Here is a 17,675-nt window from a genome sequence, read left to right as displayed (position 1 = left end):
GATCAGCCTGTGTCTGGCGCCTGGAGCAAATTCAAGGTCCTCCGTGTCAGTGAAATGAACACTGTTCCTGTGCTGTCATTCCAAGCCCCACTCTCCACAGCAGATAGAAGTCAGAACCAGAAATGATTGCATTCCCACTGCCCATCTCTTTTAGGATCTTTTTTCCCCCTTAAATTGAAGTGTAACACGCATAGAGAAAAGTATTTCTGTTGTAAAGGAACTATGAATTTTCACACACCAAATACATTCATGTAACTAGCACGCAGTTGGAAAAATGGAACATTATCAGCATCCCAGAAGCCCTTTTGTCTAATATGTTTGTAACCAGTTGAAATAATTCATAATTTTGTCTGTTGGTGGGAATGTAAATTGGTATAGCCATTATGAAAAACAGTAAGGAGGTTCCTCAAAAACTTAAAAATAGAACTATTAATGACTTCACTTCTGGTATTTATTCAAAGAAAACAAAAATACTCATTCCAAAAGATATCTGTACCCCATGTTCATTGCAGCATTATTTACAATAACTAAGATATGGAAACAATTTAAGTGTCCATCGATGGATGAGTGGATGAAAGAAATATAGTATATACACACACATGTACACACACAGTAGAATATTATTCAGCCATAAAAAAGAATGAAATTCTGCCATTTGTAATAACATGGCCTTGAGGGCCTTTTGCTACGGGAAATAAGTCAGATAGAGAAGGATCAATACCATAAGATCTCATTTATATGTAGAATCTAAAAAACAAAACACCCCCACACCCCCCCAAAAAATCAACCAAGTTCATAGAAACAAAAAACAGATTGGTGGATGCCAGAGGCAGGGGAAGGGGCCACTGGATGAGGATGGTCAAAAGCAACAACCTTCCAGTTATAAAATAAGTAAGTCCTGGGGATGAGAGGTGCAGCACGGTGACTGTAGTTAATGATACTGTATCGCATATTTGAAAGTTGATAAGAGCGTAGACCTTAAAATTTCTTATTACAAGAAAAAAAATTTTTAACTGTGTGGTGACAGATGTTAACCAGCCTTATTATGGTGATCATTTTGCAATATGTACAAATATCTAATCGTTTTGTTGTACACCTGAAACTAATATATCGATTATACCCTAGTGAAAAAAAAAAAAAAATTGTTAGAGTAGCAGTGACGGCAATTCTGAAAAAAATCTGTGTCCTTAATGCCAGGTCCCTTCTATGGAATACTTGCTTATACCCGGTGTTGTGCTAACTGCATTGTCCCAGATGTCCTTGCTGCTCTGGGTGGTTGGTGTTATTGGTGTGCAAAGGAGCCGAAGCTCAAAGAAGTTAAGGCTCTGGCCCATCGTGTCTGAAGGATTGGAAGGTTGTTTGCACAGTGTGAGTTGGCCAGGATGACCAGCACTGTTTGTGACGCGTTTCTTAAATGCTGGTCACTGTTGAGATGTGCTGGCAAGATAGATCCTTCAGCAGCAGCCAAGGGATTTCTGAACAAAGTCTATTTTTGTTCTTGGTTTGTTTGTTCAACCCCTCCCCTCCCATTCTCATCTCCTTTTTAGTAGAAAGCCTCTTGGCTGCTGATCCCGACAACCCTGGAAGCCCTTTTGGGTGAAGCTGGAAAGTGATGTAACCTTCCAAAGATAGTCATGTTGTCAAGGTGCTGAAGAACCTGCAGAGCTGCAAGGGAGTGAAATCAAAGGGCCGGGACTGAGGTCCCAGGGCGGCTGGGGTGGTCAGCGTAGGAGTGAAGAGGCAGGTGGGGCGTGGGAGGAGCCTGCCCCTTCTCCGTTCACAGCACACTCAGCTACCATGATGGTGCTGTTCAGAGACCCCACGACGCCACTCCAGCAGTGGAGTGGTTCAGGAAGGTGGCTGCATTCCCCTGTGGTCAGGGACCTCCAGGACCTCGTCCACGTGGGACATAGTGCAGGGGGGGTCAGCTGGACCAGCCAAGCTCTTAGAGTCTGTCTGCTGAGCCACACTCACCACGGGCAATAATTGGTTTGCACTATATAAGCACTGAGCGTCTGCAGGCTATTTTTGGTGTTTTTTTGAAGGGTCCGGCTACAAGAGGCTAACCAGAACATCATATCCATCAAAAAAAAAAAAACCTTTTAATGATCAAATGGACAAATGCCAATGTCTCTGCTCTGGGCCGAATTGGACTAACTTGGGTAGTAACTTTGGCGAGTAACACAGGCTATCACACAGCGGTCAGAAGCTGCCATCAGCAAGACCAATAGCCACCCTTCTAGGAACGCTGGCCTTGTCCCAGGAGTGGGCTGATGGCCTTACAAGGATGAACTCTTTTAATATGCACAACAGCCATATGTGTCAGATCCTATTATTATCCCCACTTTAAAGACAAGGAAATTCAGGATTTGGGAGGTTGTGTAAGGTACCCGAGGTCACCCAACTTCTAAATGGCAGAATCAGAACTCAGACCCAGGTCCTTTAAGAAAGCCTGAGCTCTCAAACACTGATTTGTTAATAAAGTAAGTGAAAACTCACTATTTCGTACTTAATAACTGCAAGTGGGCTGGTTAGCATCTTTGAAAACATGAACTCTACATGAGGGTGGAATGGAGGAGATCCACAGCAAAAGAAGTCTTTGTGCCGAGAAGTCCAGGAATTAGTAGTATAAGACATGCCCGCTGGAATTAACCCATCACTGACCACCAGTTTGCTGCAGGAAAAGATCTGAGGAAGCGTGATGGCTAACAGCCTTCACTGGTTGTTTTATACATATTGGTATTGGGATTGTGTTTTGCCAGAGTATCTGCCGTGGGAAGACTAGGGAGCAAAGGCTTTCAACTGCGTGGGCTTTGTGATAATCACAGGAAGAGGAGAATTGGCCAAGGAAAAACTAGCTATGTCAATGCAGTGCTTACTGTGTGCCAGGCACTGCTTTCATACAACTCTATGCTGTCCTCTCCCGATCTCCACTGCACAGGAGAGGGGCAGACACTCTGAGAAACCTAGTAAAGGGACACAGCCGGGAGGTACTAAATCTGAGCCTTCTACCCAGCATTCATCTTCAGATCGTCCAGGCGTTTAACCTCTGCACTGCACTGTGCTCCCAGTTTGTGGAGACAGGGGAGGGGCAACTTTGAGAGGCTCCTCTTCCTGTTGACTCCTGGAGACCTTTTTTTTTTTTTTTTTTTTTTTTTTGCAGCTGGAAGCTGAGGCCGTGTTCCGTGCCATCACCATCGCCAGCCAAACCAACTGCCCTCTCTATGTCACGAAGGTCATGAGCAAGAGTGCAGCTGACCTCATCTCACAAGCCAGGAAAAAAGGTGATTTGCGCTCCCAAGATCTCGGGGCCTTGAAGCTCCATGTGTGTCCTCCCATCCCTGGATGTCCTGTATAAATGGTGCCTGTTTTGCTCATTGCCTTGCTCTCTGGAGAGCCCCTCGTCCACATTAGCCAAATGGGCTTCATTTGCTTTTTTCCATATCTGTGTGGATAGCAGGATCCCAGATTTCTCCCATTTGGCAGGTGAGTAAACTGAGGTTCAGGAAGGATAACTGGTTTACCTGTCTTGACACAGCTTGAATCAGTTCCTTGGAGATGTGACTCATCTTTCTTCCTCTCTTTGAGCTTTGATTGTCAATTCACAGGAACTAAGCTTTATTAAATGGACATATTAGTCAAGATAATATTGGATGCAGAAGTCAAAGGTCCAACTCCAACTGATTTAAGCAAAAGTAACTTCTTGGTTGAAGGTGTTTCAGACGTGGCCAGGTGGAAGGGGTTTAAACAATGAGATCAGGGCTCTGTCACTCTCATTCCTGTCTTGAGTCTGATGGTCTCTCTTGGCTTTATTTTCAGTATGAACAGTGACAGTAATAAATGCCAAGAGGTGCCCATTGTCCTCCATTCTTGGTGGGGAACATGATGAGGAGGTGGAGTACATCTTTTCCAACAGCTCAAGCCCAAGTTCCCAGGAGTGCGATGGCCGTGGCTTGGGGTCATGGGCTCATCCCTGAACCGTATCTGCTCTGGGGGCAGTGAGATTGATTGGACAGGGCTGAAGGCCGGAGCAGGGCAGGGTACCCCTACCCTGAGCCACACAGATTAGCACAGGTTGTTTTAGAAAGAGGCTGACTGGGTCTCCAAAGTGTGCCTGGCATCACGGCCACATGACCCAGAGCTCTGTCCCCATTCCCTCCTGCCCTCTGCTGCTTTCCTCCACTGCTGTTAACTTGGGCTTCATTTGCTCACCTCTTGCTAAGCTAAAGTTCACTCTCATTTTAAAGCTTTCCTTTCTGCTTTGAATTCTTGTCCTTAATAGCAGACTAATGGGCTCCTTTGTGAACAGAGTGTGGTTGAGAAACTGGAGGCAGAGGGCTCTGTTTTAGTCGTGAAAGAGGAATCTCTGGGCCGCTTGTACAATCGTTGCTGTTGTAGGCTGGTGGCCATTCTGGTAATGGAGAGACCCAGGATGAATGATTCATCTACCACACGCAGAACTGGTGTGTAAAGCTCCAGATGTGAGTGACTGGGGCAGCTAAAAATAGTCCCAGCTGATGCTGATGGCCGAGTGTTCAGGGCCTGGCCTTCTGGCAAAGGGGACCCTTTTTTACAGAGGGGAGTTGTCCTAATTGTCTGATAGCCCTTCCAGCTGGTAGAATCTGGGGCTCCTCCTGCCTTACCCTGCTCATGGTAAGTCTGCTGTTTTCTCTCTCAGCTTTTAAATGTCTCGACATGACATGTGTGGTTGCTCCACAGGGTCTGAGTCATCGCGTGAGAGCCAGAAAACAGTCCAGTGTTCCTTACCCATTCCTGGAGAAAGGCAGAAAAAAAGAAAAAAAAGAAAAGACAGAAAGGAGCATAAGGAACACCCCCACACCTCTTTCCATGACCACTTACCCTGCTCGCCTTCTCTAACCTGCCGCTGATGGCTACATTTTGTCTGGGACCCGTTTTTAGGATGACCTGGGGGGCCTCAGGACAAAGTGTTTCAATTATATGCTGGGTCTTATTTTAAACTTCATGTTGAAAAATTCCTCACCTTTCGCCTTCTGGCTCATGCTTCACTGGCAAGGAGAACTGGTCCAGCTGGGTCTGCAGGGTGGAAGGGCAGCGTTATTTCAGTGATGAAAAACTGGCTGTTGCTATTGGAGCCAATAAACATCTCAGGAACTGTCATTCTCAGAGAAAGAGTCCAGAGCATTCAGACCTGGAAGACAGAGTATAGCAGGGTTCAATCTTCCCTCCTGACCAGGTTACTCCGTAAGTCCCAGTGAGTTTAATCACCAGGTTCTCTTTACCAGTTCAGCATGGCTGCTCAGAATTAATATCAGGAATCTATAATTTAAGAAGGACAAACATGTATCCTGCACTGAGATAAATACAGGTATATCTCGGAGATATTGCGGGCTTGGTTCCAGACCACTGCCATAAAGCGAATATTGTAATGAAGCAAGTGAAACACAAATTTTTTGGTTTCCCAGTGCATGTAACAGTTAGGTTTATACTATATTATAGTCTATTAAGTGTGCAGTAGCATTATGTCTAAAAAATGTGAATACCTTAATTAAAAACACTTTATTGCTGAAAAACGCTAACCATTATCTGAGCCTTCAGCAAGTCGTAATCTTTGTGCTGGTGGAGAGGGTCTTGCCTTCAATTTTTAAAAATGCAATATCGTCACAGTGCAATCAGGTGAAATGCAATAATGCAATGTACTTTAAATTTATTAGGTGGACTTCTCAAAAAACTCTGAGAAATAGGTATTATTATCCCCATTTTTCCGATGAGGAAATCGAAACACAGCTCGTCCAGGGTCCCCCAGCTGGGAGAGCTGTCATTCACGCCCAGGCAGAATGACAGCCTTTGCTTATTCTACCCTTCCATCTAAAGAAAGTACAAAAAGAGAGTTCTTCCACTTTTAAGGCAGTATTTCTCTTAATGGTATTAGAGTGCTTTACTTGATTTTCATGTCTTAATTACTTTGCGTCCTTAAAGGATTTAATTCGGTAAACATTTTGGGGGAGTCCTTGAGATTCCCATTAGTCATGTGCAGATCCTTTTTACTGTCATTGCAAAGAGCAGGGCTGTCGTATATAAATCGTTATTATTGCTTCCTTCCTTTGCCCATGGCAGACATCACAAATCAATCATGAGCCTTTTCTAGCGAGACCAGAAGCATTATTAGAATTCTTTCCTACACAGAAATCTGGGAACCAAATTCAATTAGTAGGAGTTGAAGCAAGGCAAAACCTATTTATAATCCTGGCCATAGAGCCCTCTTAAACTTCGACCTTTTGGGGAACTTGAATATGGAAGATGGAGGACCAAAGCTAAAGAAATCCAGAGCTATATGGACCATATGTAGCTTAAGATTCTGATACCGAGAAATTTGGTACCACCCTACCTTCTAAGAGACAGCATTTGCCTTATGCATCACTATCCCTTCTTTAAGAAGCACAACAAAAGCTTAGGTTAGTATATTTTCCAATATCCTTCCTCCCCTCTCCTTGGTTGGGACATTTAAGTCCCTAATTCCAGACACAGGGTCCAGGAAGTTATCCTCATCTTTGATGTACCCCAGGTTATTGGGTGTTTTTGAGCAAATCACTCCTTGCCTTAAGGAGTAACAAACGATAGAAAAAAATCACAAGAACCTCTCAGCCACAGGAGTAGATTTTACTTTGTGGAACCAATGCATGTCCTCGGAACAGCAGGATCTAGCAGTTCCCAGTGACATGGGTGCATTTGGGCCTTTGGGCCTCTACAACAGGAAGGAGGAGGAGGTATGAAGAAATCAAATTTGCTGAGCATCTCCTGTGTACCAGACACTTTGCATATGCCAAATCCTTTTATTTTTGCAAGTCTGAGAAGTGGGCGTCATTTTGTTTCATTAATACCAGGATAGGTCTATTTCACATTTTAACATTTCTGAAATGAGGATGAATTTTATAATCAATGTATACATTTTTTTCTTTTGCCACAGAGTTTAATTTGCCTCAAAATTTGAACAATTATACTGCATCTTGCAACCGATAGCTTCTTATAATCTGGGGAATACAATATTGTTCCAATTTAGCAGCTAGAAAAGCAGAGGCTTAGAAAAGGTGGGACCATCGACTTGAAGCCAGGACTGCTGAGTTCAGAGCCACAGCCTTGAGTAGGCTAAAGGACTATGATTTATCTAAACTGGTCCAGGGCTGACGTAAACCCTGTGCCTATTCCCTACTCCTTGCAGGAAACGTGGTCTTTGGCGAGCCCATCACTGCTAGCCTCGGCACAGATGGAACCCATTACTGGAGCAAGAACTGGGCCAAAGCAGCTGCCTTTGTGACATCCCCACCTCTGAGTCCTGACCCGACCACTCCTGACTACATCAACTCCTTGCTGGCCAGGTTGGTGCAGAATGACCTGCAAGTAGGCATTGCGTGGAAACGTCCCGTAACCGGTGGGATGAGGATGGGAGCAGGCCATCCATCAGCTAGACTAGAGTCTGCAGTGAGGGAAAGACGTCGAGAATTCCCCTGCACAGACAGCAGGCTCGCCTCCATTGTATTTTTTAAAATACTATATAGTTCTATTAATAATGGTAATAGCAGTTGATATGCGTTGTGTGCCAAGCCCTAGGGTAAGACCACACACGATCTCATTGTTCTTCATGACAACTTTATGAGTGAGGGACTTTCATAACCATTTTACAGATTACAGCTGAAGGTCAGAAAGACTAAATTATTTACCCCCTAACCAAAATTATAGGGGGACTCATTTGCTGCCACCCTCTCTGGATCAGTCTCATTATTCATTTGGGTCCCTTCTACTTTATAACACAGAGATGATGTCACCCCCTCTCCCCCGCTCATTTTCCATGTGGGGTAAGCTTGCTTTAGAGAAATTCACCCACCTTAACATAGTTGTCAAGAAGAAGAGGAAGAATCCAAACTCAAGCTCTGGCACTCCAGATGCTGACTCTAGGTGCTCAAATCTGGGCCTCCAAGGTATCCCTAGTCACCTCTGCCATTCACATGGAGTTTTTCTCCTTTGCCAGTGGGGACCTGCAGCTTTCTGGCAGTGCCCACTGCACCTTCAGCACCGCCCAGAAAGCAATTGGGAAGGACAATTTCACAGCCATTCCCGAGGGCACCAACGGGGTAGAGGAGCGGATGTCTGTCATTTGGGACAAGGCTGTGGTAAGGATCAAGGTCATGCGAGGGTGGGCCAGGATGCACAAGTGATTGTCTATCAGTGTTTTCTGGCAAAAGGGCCTGGTTTTATTTTCCTTGTTAACATCACAGAAGCTGACAAAAAAATAGCCATGCAAATGGAGGTTTCTCCCAAAGATTTTACTAAAATTAGTAATTATTAAGTTGGTCACATTTCCATTTTCAGTTTTAAAACCTCTAAAGATACTTATTTCAAAGCTAAATAGAATGCATAGGATCTAATGTCTCATTTATCTACACCTTGTAATCTACCATGTTCCCCCTTTTCTTCTTGGCTACCAGGAAGCTCCAAGCTAGATTTCAAACTAAATTCTTTTTTCTTTACCGAGCCTTTTTGTTTCGAGAAGTGGGAGGTTTTTTACACACTTAGATTGACTCTTTTACATACTTAGATTGTCTTTTTATTATTTTTTATATTGTTATATGTTTCTGAATGTATGCATGTGTTTATCTTGACACTCTAGAATTGTTTGAAAATAATATTTTTATTAATTACATGATACATTCTCAATAAAGAACGCTTGGAAACCACCAAAAAACACACACACAAAAGAAAATAAAAATTACTCATAGTTCCACACCCCAGGGATAACCATTGTTATCTTTTGGATGAGGTTTTTCCATATTTATCCTATGCCCATGTGAATACAAACACATATCTAAAAAATGAGCTCATCATCACATTTGTTTTTTACTGTGAACTCTCTATAATCCTTTTTGGAATTAGAAGGGGTAAAAGTCAGTAAATACGTGCATATAACCAGAAAAAATGCACACTTCAGGAACAGTAACTTCCATCTTAAACCATGATTTTAACCATTTTGCCTGGGTGACCATGACACCCAGCTGATTCTGAAGTTTGCTGGATGGGTTCTGTGCTCACAACCTTAGAAGCCTTTCTTTATATTTTTGAGCCATTGTGGTCACCTGACCCTGAGCTCAGAAGCCCTGCATTGACAAATTTTTTAAAAAGTGTATTTATTTCAATAGGCCACTGGGAAAATGGATGAAAACCAGTTCGTGGCTGTGACTAGCACGAATGCTGCCAAGATCTTCAACCTGTATCCCCGCAAGGGAAGAATATCTGTGGGTTCTGACAGCGACCTGGTGATCTGGGATCCAGATGCTGTAAAGATTGTGTCCGCCAAGAACCACCAGTCGGTAAGGCTGGGGCCGGTGGGAGTGGGGCAGGGTGGAGAATGCACGCAAGGAGCTCGGTCAGGGGAGTTGTGTGCATGTGGTGTACCAGCGTGCTTAGACTAGGATGTGCTGCAATAACCCCAGTTCTCAGTGACTTAAAGCCTTAACAGTGTATTTATCACTCATGTTTTCTAAAATGGGTCAGCAGAGGGGCTCTGCCCATCATTGTCACTCAGGATGGAGGCTGATAGAGGTCTCATCTCTACACACGCTTCCACGATTGCTGAGGTGGGGCTGTTGCGGGGCAGGACATGGGAAGTGGTATACTGACTTTGAAAGCTGTTTTAAGACATTGCTTCCACTCACGCCACATTGGCCAAAGCCAGTCCCGTGGTCATACCTTCCTCCAGAAGGGCAAGGAGTGCTATTTCCTTCTTGTGCCAAGAAGGAAAGAGAATGGGAAAAAAATCAGAATTCCTCATGAGTTTCAGGTGGAAGATAATAAAGCACAGTGCCTAACAGACAGGGAGTTCATACTCGTGAGTAAAAATAGTTAATATTTTCTAAGCACTTAAGTTTCAGGCATTATGCTTTTAATTCATTCAATCTCTATAACAGTCTTCCACCAGTAGCCCCTATTTTAAAGGAAACTGAGGTACAGAGAGATTAAATAATTTGGGCAGCAAGGAAATAGTGAAGCTTGGAATCAAACCCAGACAACCTGACTCCAGACTGATGCCCTTAACCTTTTTGCATTGATGCTTCTCATTTGTTGAGTGACTAAGGAAGTAGGAAGAAATCCCATTTTTTAGTGGGGATGGACTTTGCTTAAACATTGTGTCATGCCATTATTTAATTTCGGGTTGGCGGGGATGTAAGTCCTGCTAGTTATCCAGCTTCTCCTTGAACACTTCCAGTGACAATATTTACTTCCATAGGTGACCTCACTAAAGACTGGATGCTTCTCTTTGCTAGGAATTCCAGCCTTTACTTAGCGAGCATCTATCCCTGGGGCCTCTACCCACTGAAAGCTTGCGGATGCATTGTAAGCTTTTCCCAGCTTGCTGGCAAGTCAGTTCTAGTAACACTGAAGGCAGGATCCCAAGCACTTGAGAACGCGTTCCTCTTTCTCCCTGCCCCATGCCCATGCCCATGCCCGTGGCTTTGTCCCTCACCCCATCTCTAGGCTGCAGAGTACAACATCTTTGAAGGGATGGAGCTGCGTGGAGCCCCTCTGGTGGTCATCTGTCAGGGCAAGATCATGCTGGAAGATGGCGGCCTGCACGTGACCCAGGGGGCTGGCCGCTTCATCCCCTGCAGCCCCTTCTCCGACTATGTCTACAAGCGCATAAAAGCCAGGAGGAAGGTGAGAAGCCCCAGAGCCAGGGGTGGGGGGACAGGGTTTGTGTCCTGTCTGGCATAGGAATAGTAACCATGGGTCGGGAGGGATCTGTGTGCTCCCGACTCTCCCAAAGAAGTTCACGGCAATGATCTCTCCCCAAAGGACAATCAAATATTTCATGTCCATAAAAAGGGGTTTCAAAACCTTTTTGGGCCTAAGAAAGTTTCTTGCAAGTGATATTTTCCCATTTTTGTATCGCTTTCCTTTAAAATAATTTAAAATTGTAATAATTCAAAATACTGTCAGTGAATATTTTTTAAAAATAAATTACTCTTTAAGGTGTACTGTGAGAACCAGCAATCTACACTCACACCTCCTTGTTTCACTCTATCCATTTTGCTCCACAAGGGCAAATGCTTCTAACTCAGCTAGTTCTGTGGTTCAAATAAGATCTTATTTATGACAGACAGTTTAACACACACATGTATATCTACCCACCTACCTACCTACATATTACGAACCAAACAGCTCTAGTTGATTTAGGGGGAGGCTCAGAACTCCGTCTCTTCAGCTTTCCTTCCTACCCCCGCATAATCTCCAAGTCACTTTCAGGTAAGCTTAGGGCTCCACAAAGTAGGGTTAGACCAGCCCTGGGATCCTGGAATTTGAACCGTGCTTCTGACTTCCTCTGTTAGAAGAGACACAGTCATCCATGCACGTGGGATGGAGGAGCTGGTGGGGAGAGGAAGAGGGGGCTCACTCTGCAAGTCACTGTGGGCCCATGCAGGGGAAGCAGTCCTGCCTGCCTTCACCTGGACCGCCCACAGCCATCCCCCCTGCCTTCCTGCAGGTCAGGGGGAGAAAGAGTGTCTCAGAGCAGTTTCCCTGGGAAACAGGCTCTGGGAGAGAGATTTTCAAGTAGGCAGTTTCCTGGGGATTGCTCTCAGGATCTGCCCTTGTGGCACAATGTCGGAAGCAGGATGGGGCAGAGGGAGAATATGGACTGGAACAGCTGTAACAAAGGCCTCGGCTCATCCCCAACAAGGCTGGTCCTTGAAAAGGGTCTGGGCCTTTATATGCACTCCCTGCAGCCCCAGCCCCAGCCTACCAACTAGCCATGGGATGTGGACTGTTTCTTGGCAAGGTGGCTCTCTTCAGCTGAGGGCCATTCTTGAGAAGGACTCAGCTGTGAACCGTCTGCTGCCAACACGCCCAGGAGCTGAGAGAACGAGTCTTCAGTGGTGATGACATGTTGGGGGTTGGGGACAGGAATCTAGGCAAACATCATGATGTCCATTAGAGAGAGGCTCATATAAACTCAATACCCGAGTGCCCACCCCACTCCCAGACCCCCAGTGATCCCAGTAACAGGTGGTCCGGCCTCCGTGTGGACATTTGCAACACAGAGAGTCTCCCCATCTCATGAGGTAGCTGACCAGCTCTGCCTGTGAGAATACACTTCCTTCTGCTGGGCTGAAATCGACCTCCCTAAAGTCAACCAATCAGGTCTGTTCTGCTCCCAGCACCTGCATGGAACAAGCTCAACCTGCCTCTTAGAGCATCTGCGTGTTTCCAGAGTCATCTGTCACTTAGTCTAAACATCCCTGTAGCCGTCCACTGTTTATTTTATGACAATGTTTTAAGTCCTTTCACCATTCTTATCTCTTTATTAGTGGTCATTTTAAAGTTGGATAGTGTGGAGCAAAATTCCACACTCAAGTTTTGGCCTAAGAGGGAAGGAAATCAATCTCAACCTTCCCATATATCAGTTCTTTATTTCCATGAACATGACTTAGAATCTGGACCCAAAGAAATGACGATGATCTGGAATTGTGGGTCAAGGTTTTGGATCATTAGCATCTGCAAATTTGATGAGCTTGGCTTCTCTGCCTGCACCTGAGTCACTAGCAGAGGAGAAGGAAGCCTCTATGGCAGATGTCCTCGGAAGCCTTCCGATGGGCCATCCTGTGCTGTCAGGCTGCTCCAGCGTTGTGTCCTCATCGCCTCAGCTCTAACGGGTACCGCTGTACCCACTGGGTGGTCTTGCAGTGTTTGTCTAAAAGACCAGGAGCCCCTTTAGGGAGTCATCATGTTTCATGGGACCATAAGCCCCAGTGCCTGGCACCAGGCCTAGCCCAAAGCATCCCTCGAGTGCTATTACTGGCTGGCTCCACAGTCCCAAGCCAAGTTCACAGCCATAGCCAGAGGTCAGGGGATCAGGCCGGGAGGCTCATTCCGAGGCCTGACGACTCTGATCTGTGCCGAGGAGCCTGAGGATGGAGCTCCCAGGGCATCTCATCTCACCCTACCACCCTTCCCACCCACTCTGCTCCGGCTTTGCAGGCGCTTCTGTTCCCTAACATTTCTACCATGGGTTTCCTCTGCAGGGAACGCTGCCAGCCACATTCCCCCCCCCCCCAAGCCTCCTCCCTCAACCCCGGCCCCATAACAAGCTCCTTTAAGATCAAGGGTCACCTATTTAGAGAGACCTTCACCAGCCTCCTTCATCATCACTCTATTGTGACACTCCACTTTATTTGACACTATGTCTCCTTCCCTTAAAATAATATTGTTATTATCTGGCTCCACTACACACGCTTAGTTCGCTAATACATTTGTGCTACCTAGAGCAGACCCGTCACTGTTGTGGGAATACTTGGTGACGCCCTTTCTCTGCCGCAGATGGCAGACCTGCACGCGGTCCCGAGGGGCATGTACGATGGGCCCGTGTTCGACCTGACCACCACGCCCAAGGCGGGCACCCCGGCGGGCTCCACCCGGGGCTCTCCCACGCGGCCGAACCCACCCGTGAGGAACCTCCACCAGTCCGGATTCAGCCTGTCGGGTGAGCCAGATAAGCTGAGGGTGACCGTGAGTGGGAAAGGGAGGAAGGAAGAGGGAAAGGGGAAGAGCAGGGCTCAGAGTCTGGCGGGTGATCGTGGCCCACTTTTAGGGTGGTGGTTAGTTGACAAGCTGGAAGGTTTGCTGAATTAAAAAGAGGTCCCATTGGGATAGCGAGATACCACTCAGTCAGGTTAAGGATCAAGTGTAAATGATCACCAAGTCTGCCTAGATTAGCCTTGATTTGGTTGATGGGGAGTAAAGAATGGGAGAAACAGGACAACAGGGAATAAACCAGGTAGGGAGACATACCTAGGGGAGGAAGGCAAAAGGAAAAGCCTAGAAGTTTTGAGGCGATGTGGCCAGAGGTCCCATTATGCTAGTTGCAGAAATTTTTGTCAGAATTTTTGCCATTTTCTATTGCTCCCTAGCTACCCTAACCCCTAAGCTTTTAGCAGCTCCTTTCTGAGTGGCCATAAGGCACGTCGATGCTTCCTTTCGTGCTGGGGCTGCGGGGCCCATCCGTCACCACTCCATCACCGTGCCTAACCCCTGATAGTCTCCATCACTTCCTCTGCCCATGGGCTGATGGCAGTACCTCTTTCTCAGGATACTGGTGAGGACTGAGTGAGATAATCTGAGGAACACTTAAAATATGGCTTGTTATGGTGAATGTAAGCAGCTATTTTTCTTATCACCCCCATTGTTCTGTTTATTATCCGTGTCATGATGCTGAGGGTCCAATGACATCTAGATAAGAACCTGGCTTCACCTGGCAGACGGAGATTTTTCTAGAGGGTGGGTATGAAAAGTCTAGAATACCTGACAGACTAGAATGGAAGTTTCTTGGGAGATGAGGGCAGAAAAGCACGTAATATCTTAAAGTCTTAAAATTAATCCAGTTTCTCTCTTGTCTCCCTGGGAATTGATTGCCAACGGCAGGCACCCAAGTGGACGAAGGGGTCCGCTCCGCCAGCAAGCGTATCGTGGCGCCCCCTGGAGGCCGTTCTAACATCACATCTCTGAGTTAAGCCACCCCTTCCCAAAGAGGGGCAGAAGCAGCAAGAGATTTTTTGAAGCCAAAATGGTACACCGATATTTAAGAAGGAAAGCGAAAACAGTTGCGATCTAAAGAATCAATAAGCCTCAAGCCTTATGTTTCTCCAATGTTACGCTCGCTTGCCTAGCTTTACGAAAATTGCTTTGTTTTCTGTCTGTGCCTAGCCTTGATTTGGTTGACTCCTCCCCCCATTTGCATGCATGCAATCAGGCCACTAAGGTAAAAGAGTCTGCTATATAGTGTTGAGAGCGTGTGTAGTGCTGCATCTTAAGACAAGGGGACAGACAAAGCTGGATGTCAGGAAAATGAACAAAAGGGACACAGTTATTTGGGGTGAGTGGGTGGTGGGAGCCCAGAGCAAGATGGAGGGCTCAGCGGGGCTGGGGTAGGGTATGTAAGGGGGGCAGGGGGCGGGTGGGTGAGCTTAAGGGGTCTTGTGTATTGTGTTAATGAAGTACATTTATTTCCATGGAAGATGGCCCCTTGGGGCAGCTGTCACTTCATCACAGTCCCCTGGGGTCTGCAGAGAAGGCAGGTGGTCTTTAGGTTCCGGACTTTGTCACGTCCTCTCTTCATAGATTTTATTCCTTTGAACGTTTTATTAAAACACCAAAACCCAATCATTGCTTCCACCCGCTTGGTCGTGCCGGTGTTTGGTCGGGCCTCTTTCTCAGTGGTGCTTTCAAATTCTTCTCTTTCTCGGGCTGGGAAGGAAGAGAGGAGAGAGGAAAGACCCTTCTCTTGCCTTCCCGTCTCTTTGGTGCTCTTAAAAAGGCAACAGCTGGGAGCACAGCACAGGCCCTCAGGGTGGGGCAGGGCAGCCGCACTTAAATAACACCTCCCTCCGAACACGTGCTGGAGATCACCTTCCATTCATCTGTCTTTGCAAAGCCGGAAGAGCAGCGTGCTTCTGGCATCCCGGAGTTAGGAGTGGAGCTGAGATGGCGCCGGTGGTGAGAGAGTGACTCTGGATCTCCTGAGATCCGGGTGCAGCCATGACGGGATTTTTGTTGTTGTCCGAATTTTCTTTTCTTACGTGTTCCTTAACTTTTAGTGCAAATAGGTCTCAGCTTCTAGGGGAGTCAGGCAGGGGTTTGGGGAAGCTCGTCTGGAGCAGAGGCAGCACGTTCTGTGGCCAAGGTTCTAGTTTTCAGTCCTGAGCCATCTGTTTCCCCTTCTGCTAGCACAGCCTTTGGGGGAACGTTTGTTTTGGTACCAAAGTCTCCCAAAGCGGTGGCAGTCACATGCAGCCTTTGTGACATGGCACAGAAAGGTAGTTAGCGAGGAGCATTTGCCTCTGCCTTGTCTGTCAGAGCTGAATGTCCATGTCCTTATTCTGCCGCTTCTGAAAAATTCAATTTTAGAGCAAGTTCTTTGAGCCAGATCAGATCTATAGAACTAAGAGGCCCATACGCAGGAAAATTCAATTCAACCTGGGATCAGACTTCTGTGTTGGGTGATCCAGCTGGCGGAATCCACACCCCTGTGTACAAAGTACTTTGGAGAGAAGAGCAGGTGTTTCTCCCCCAAACACCATTCAGGTTTTCAGGAGAAACCGGTATCTTTTACTGAAGGTTTTATGTTGAGGGCCAGAGAAAAGGGAATACGTGGCCAATGAGGCATTTGAAAATAGCCAAGGAATAGGATCTCCCTTAGCAAGCTAATTTTTGTTTTAATCATGAAAGAGATTATTTCCTATCAAAAGAAGGAATCTTGCTACTTTTAGGGCTTTTTCATGGTGCCTTTATTCTAAGGAAACTTAAACGAAGGGTGACTGTACCTCTTGGTTTATAACCCACAGATGTGGGGGCCTATTGCAGTCTGGGAGTGACAGTTTTGCAGACAGAGGGAGCTTGTCATTTGGGAAGCATATTCTATATACCTCAGTGGCTGCGCTATGCGTTAGAATATGTTGCAGTACCAGCCATAACCACCAGATGGAGGAAAAGACACGTAAATAACTAGTCGGAGTGCCCACTGATGTACCACTGGCGACTGTTACCAGCCCCTGCGTCCAACCCATCCCTTCATGACCTTCCTGTGCCATGGCCCAGTTGGTTGCATTTGGGACTTCTGAATGAAACATTCATCCAGAACGTTATATTCTACCGACACGTTCCATGCTGTAGAAAACAGCTTCCTAAGGCCTTGGTGATAGGCAGCAGCATGACCTGACAGAGCCTCCCTTTCTTTACTTACTATTAGTAACTTTCCAAGCATAGAAATTCCTGAGAATTCCAAGAACATTCCCACTATTTTCTTGACTTCGATTTCTGGTTTCTTGCTCCTTAAGTTAAAATTTCTATTCAAATTTGTCCTGTTCCATAAGACACATCGAAGAGCCCCACGCAGGGTTCCGGAAGAGAACCTAACAGCAAATCTTGGGCGTCTCAGAATTCACTGGCACCTCATCCAGCTATGGGAGGGTGTGCTGAGTCTTCTGTCTTCCTCCTAAGCTCCCTTTTGCTGTCTCATGTCTCGGCCCCTCTCTAAGGATGCCACACCTTGCCAAGCTTCTCACGTTGTTTCTAAACCCACATGGCAATCAACGAGGGTGCTGTCTGGGAAGGCCACGGTCTTGGGTAGTTGGGTAGTTGAGAAGGGATCTGGAACTGTTAAATCAGCCACCCCAATGGAGATATTTCTTCTAAATTTTCTAAAAACGGAAATGTCAGAATCATCCCAAAAATACATTTTCTTCAGAGTCCAGTCATCCGTTGAGCTTTTTCCTTGTGACTACACCCAGAGAATCACGCTCTGTCCTAAGGGCCTCAATCCTAAGTCTGGACTTTCTGCTCACCCTGAGAAGCCCTTCCCAATAGGGTGATGAGAGTCCCACAAGCTTTCCAGGCCTTCTCCCCTGGAAAGCTCCAGCTCAAGCCCCAGAGGGACACATGGGCCGTCCAGGCAGCCAGCATTCGGTGTAAGTTCCCTCTTTGGAAAATGGCGTGTGTGTGTTCAGTTCTGTGTCTGGTGACTATGAACAGACAGTAAATGTCCCTGTGATCTGTGGTAGCTGTGGGGCAGCTCTGGAATGTGAAGAGCTGTTTGGTTTGAACCGTGAAGAAAACTGTGTTTTGAGTTTAGCTAAGATTAAAAAAAAAAAAAAAAA

At 46.2% G+C, this 17,675-nt stretch overlaps 1 protein-coding gene across 2 annotated transcripts in view; it reads left to right on the top strand.

Moving 5' to 3' along the window:
- DPYSL3 (dihydropyrimidinase like 3) overlaps window positions 1-17,675 on the top strand; it is a 99,039-nt gene extending 81,364 nt beyond the window's left edge. The window contains exons 8-14 of one of the 2 annotated variants that reach the window (XM_039836467.1): window positions 3,164-3,284; window positions 7,199-7,355; window positions 8,006-8,147; window positions 9,171-9,341; window positions 10,507-10,686; window positions 13,345-13,507; window positions 14,446-17,675. In XM_039836467.1, coding sequence (XP_039692401.1) covers window positions 3,164-3,284; window positions 7,199-7,355; window positions 8,006-8,147; window positions 9,171-9,341; window positions 10,507-10,686; window positions 13,345-13,507; window positions 14,446-14,534 — 1,023 coding nt within the window. In that variant the 3' untranslated portion in view covers window positions 14,535-17,675. The remainder of the gene's footprint in view (window positions 1-3,163; window positions 3,285-7,198; window positions 7,356-8,005; window positions 8,148-9,170; window positions 9,342-10,506; window positions 10,687-13,344; window positions 13,508-14,445) is intronic. The other variant, XM_039836468.1, reaches the window with a different exon arrangement.

This window comes from Pteropus medius, unplaced genomic scaffold, assembly GCF_902729225.1.
Source record: "Pteropus medius unplaced genomic scaffold, Ma_sr-lr_union100, whole genome shotgun sequence".
Taxonomy (NCBI): Eukaryota; Metazoa; Chordata; class Mammalia; order Chiroptera; family Pteropodidae; genus Pteropus; species Pteropus medius.
Note: the sequence above shows the minus strand (reverse complement) of the source record. Positions and strands in the feature narration are given on the sequence as shown.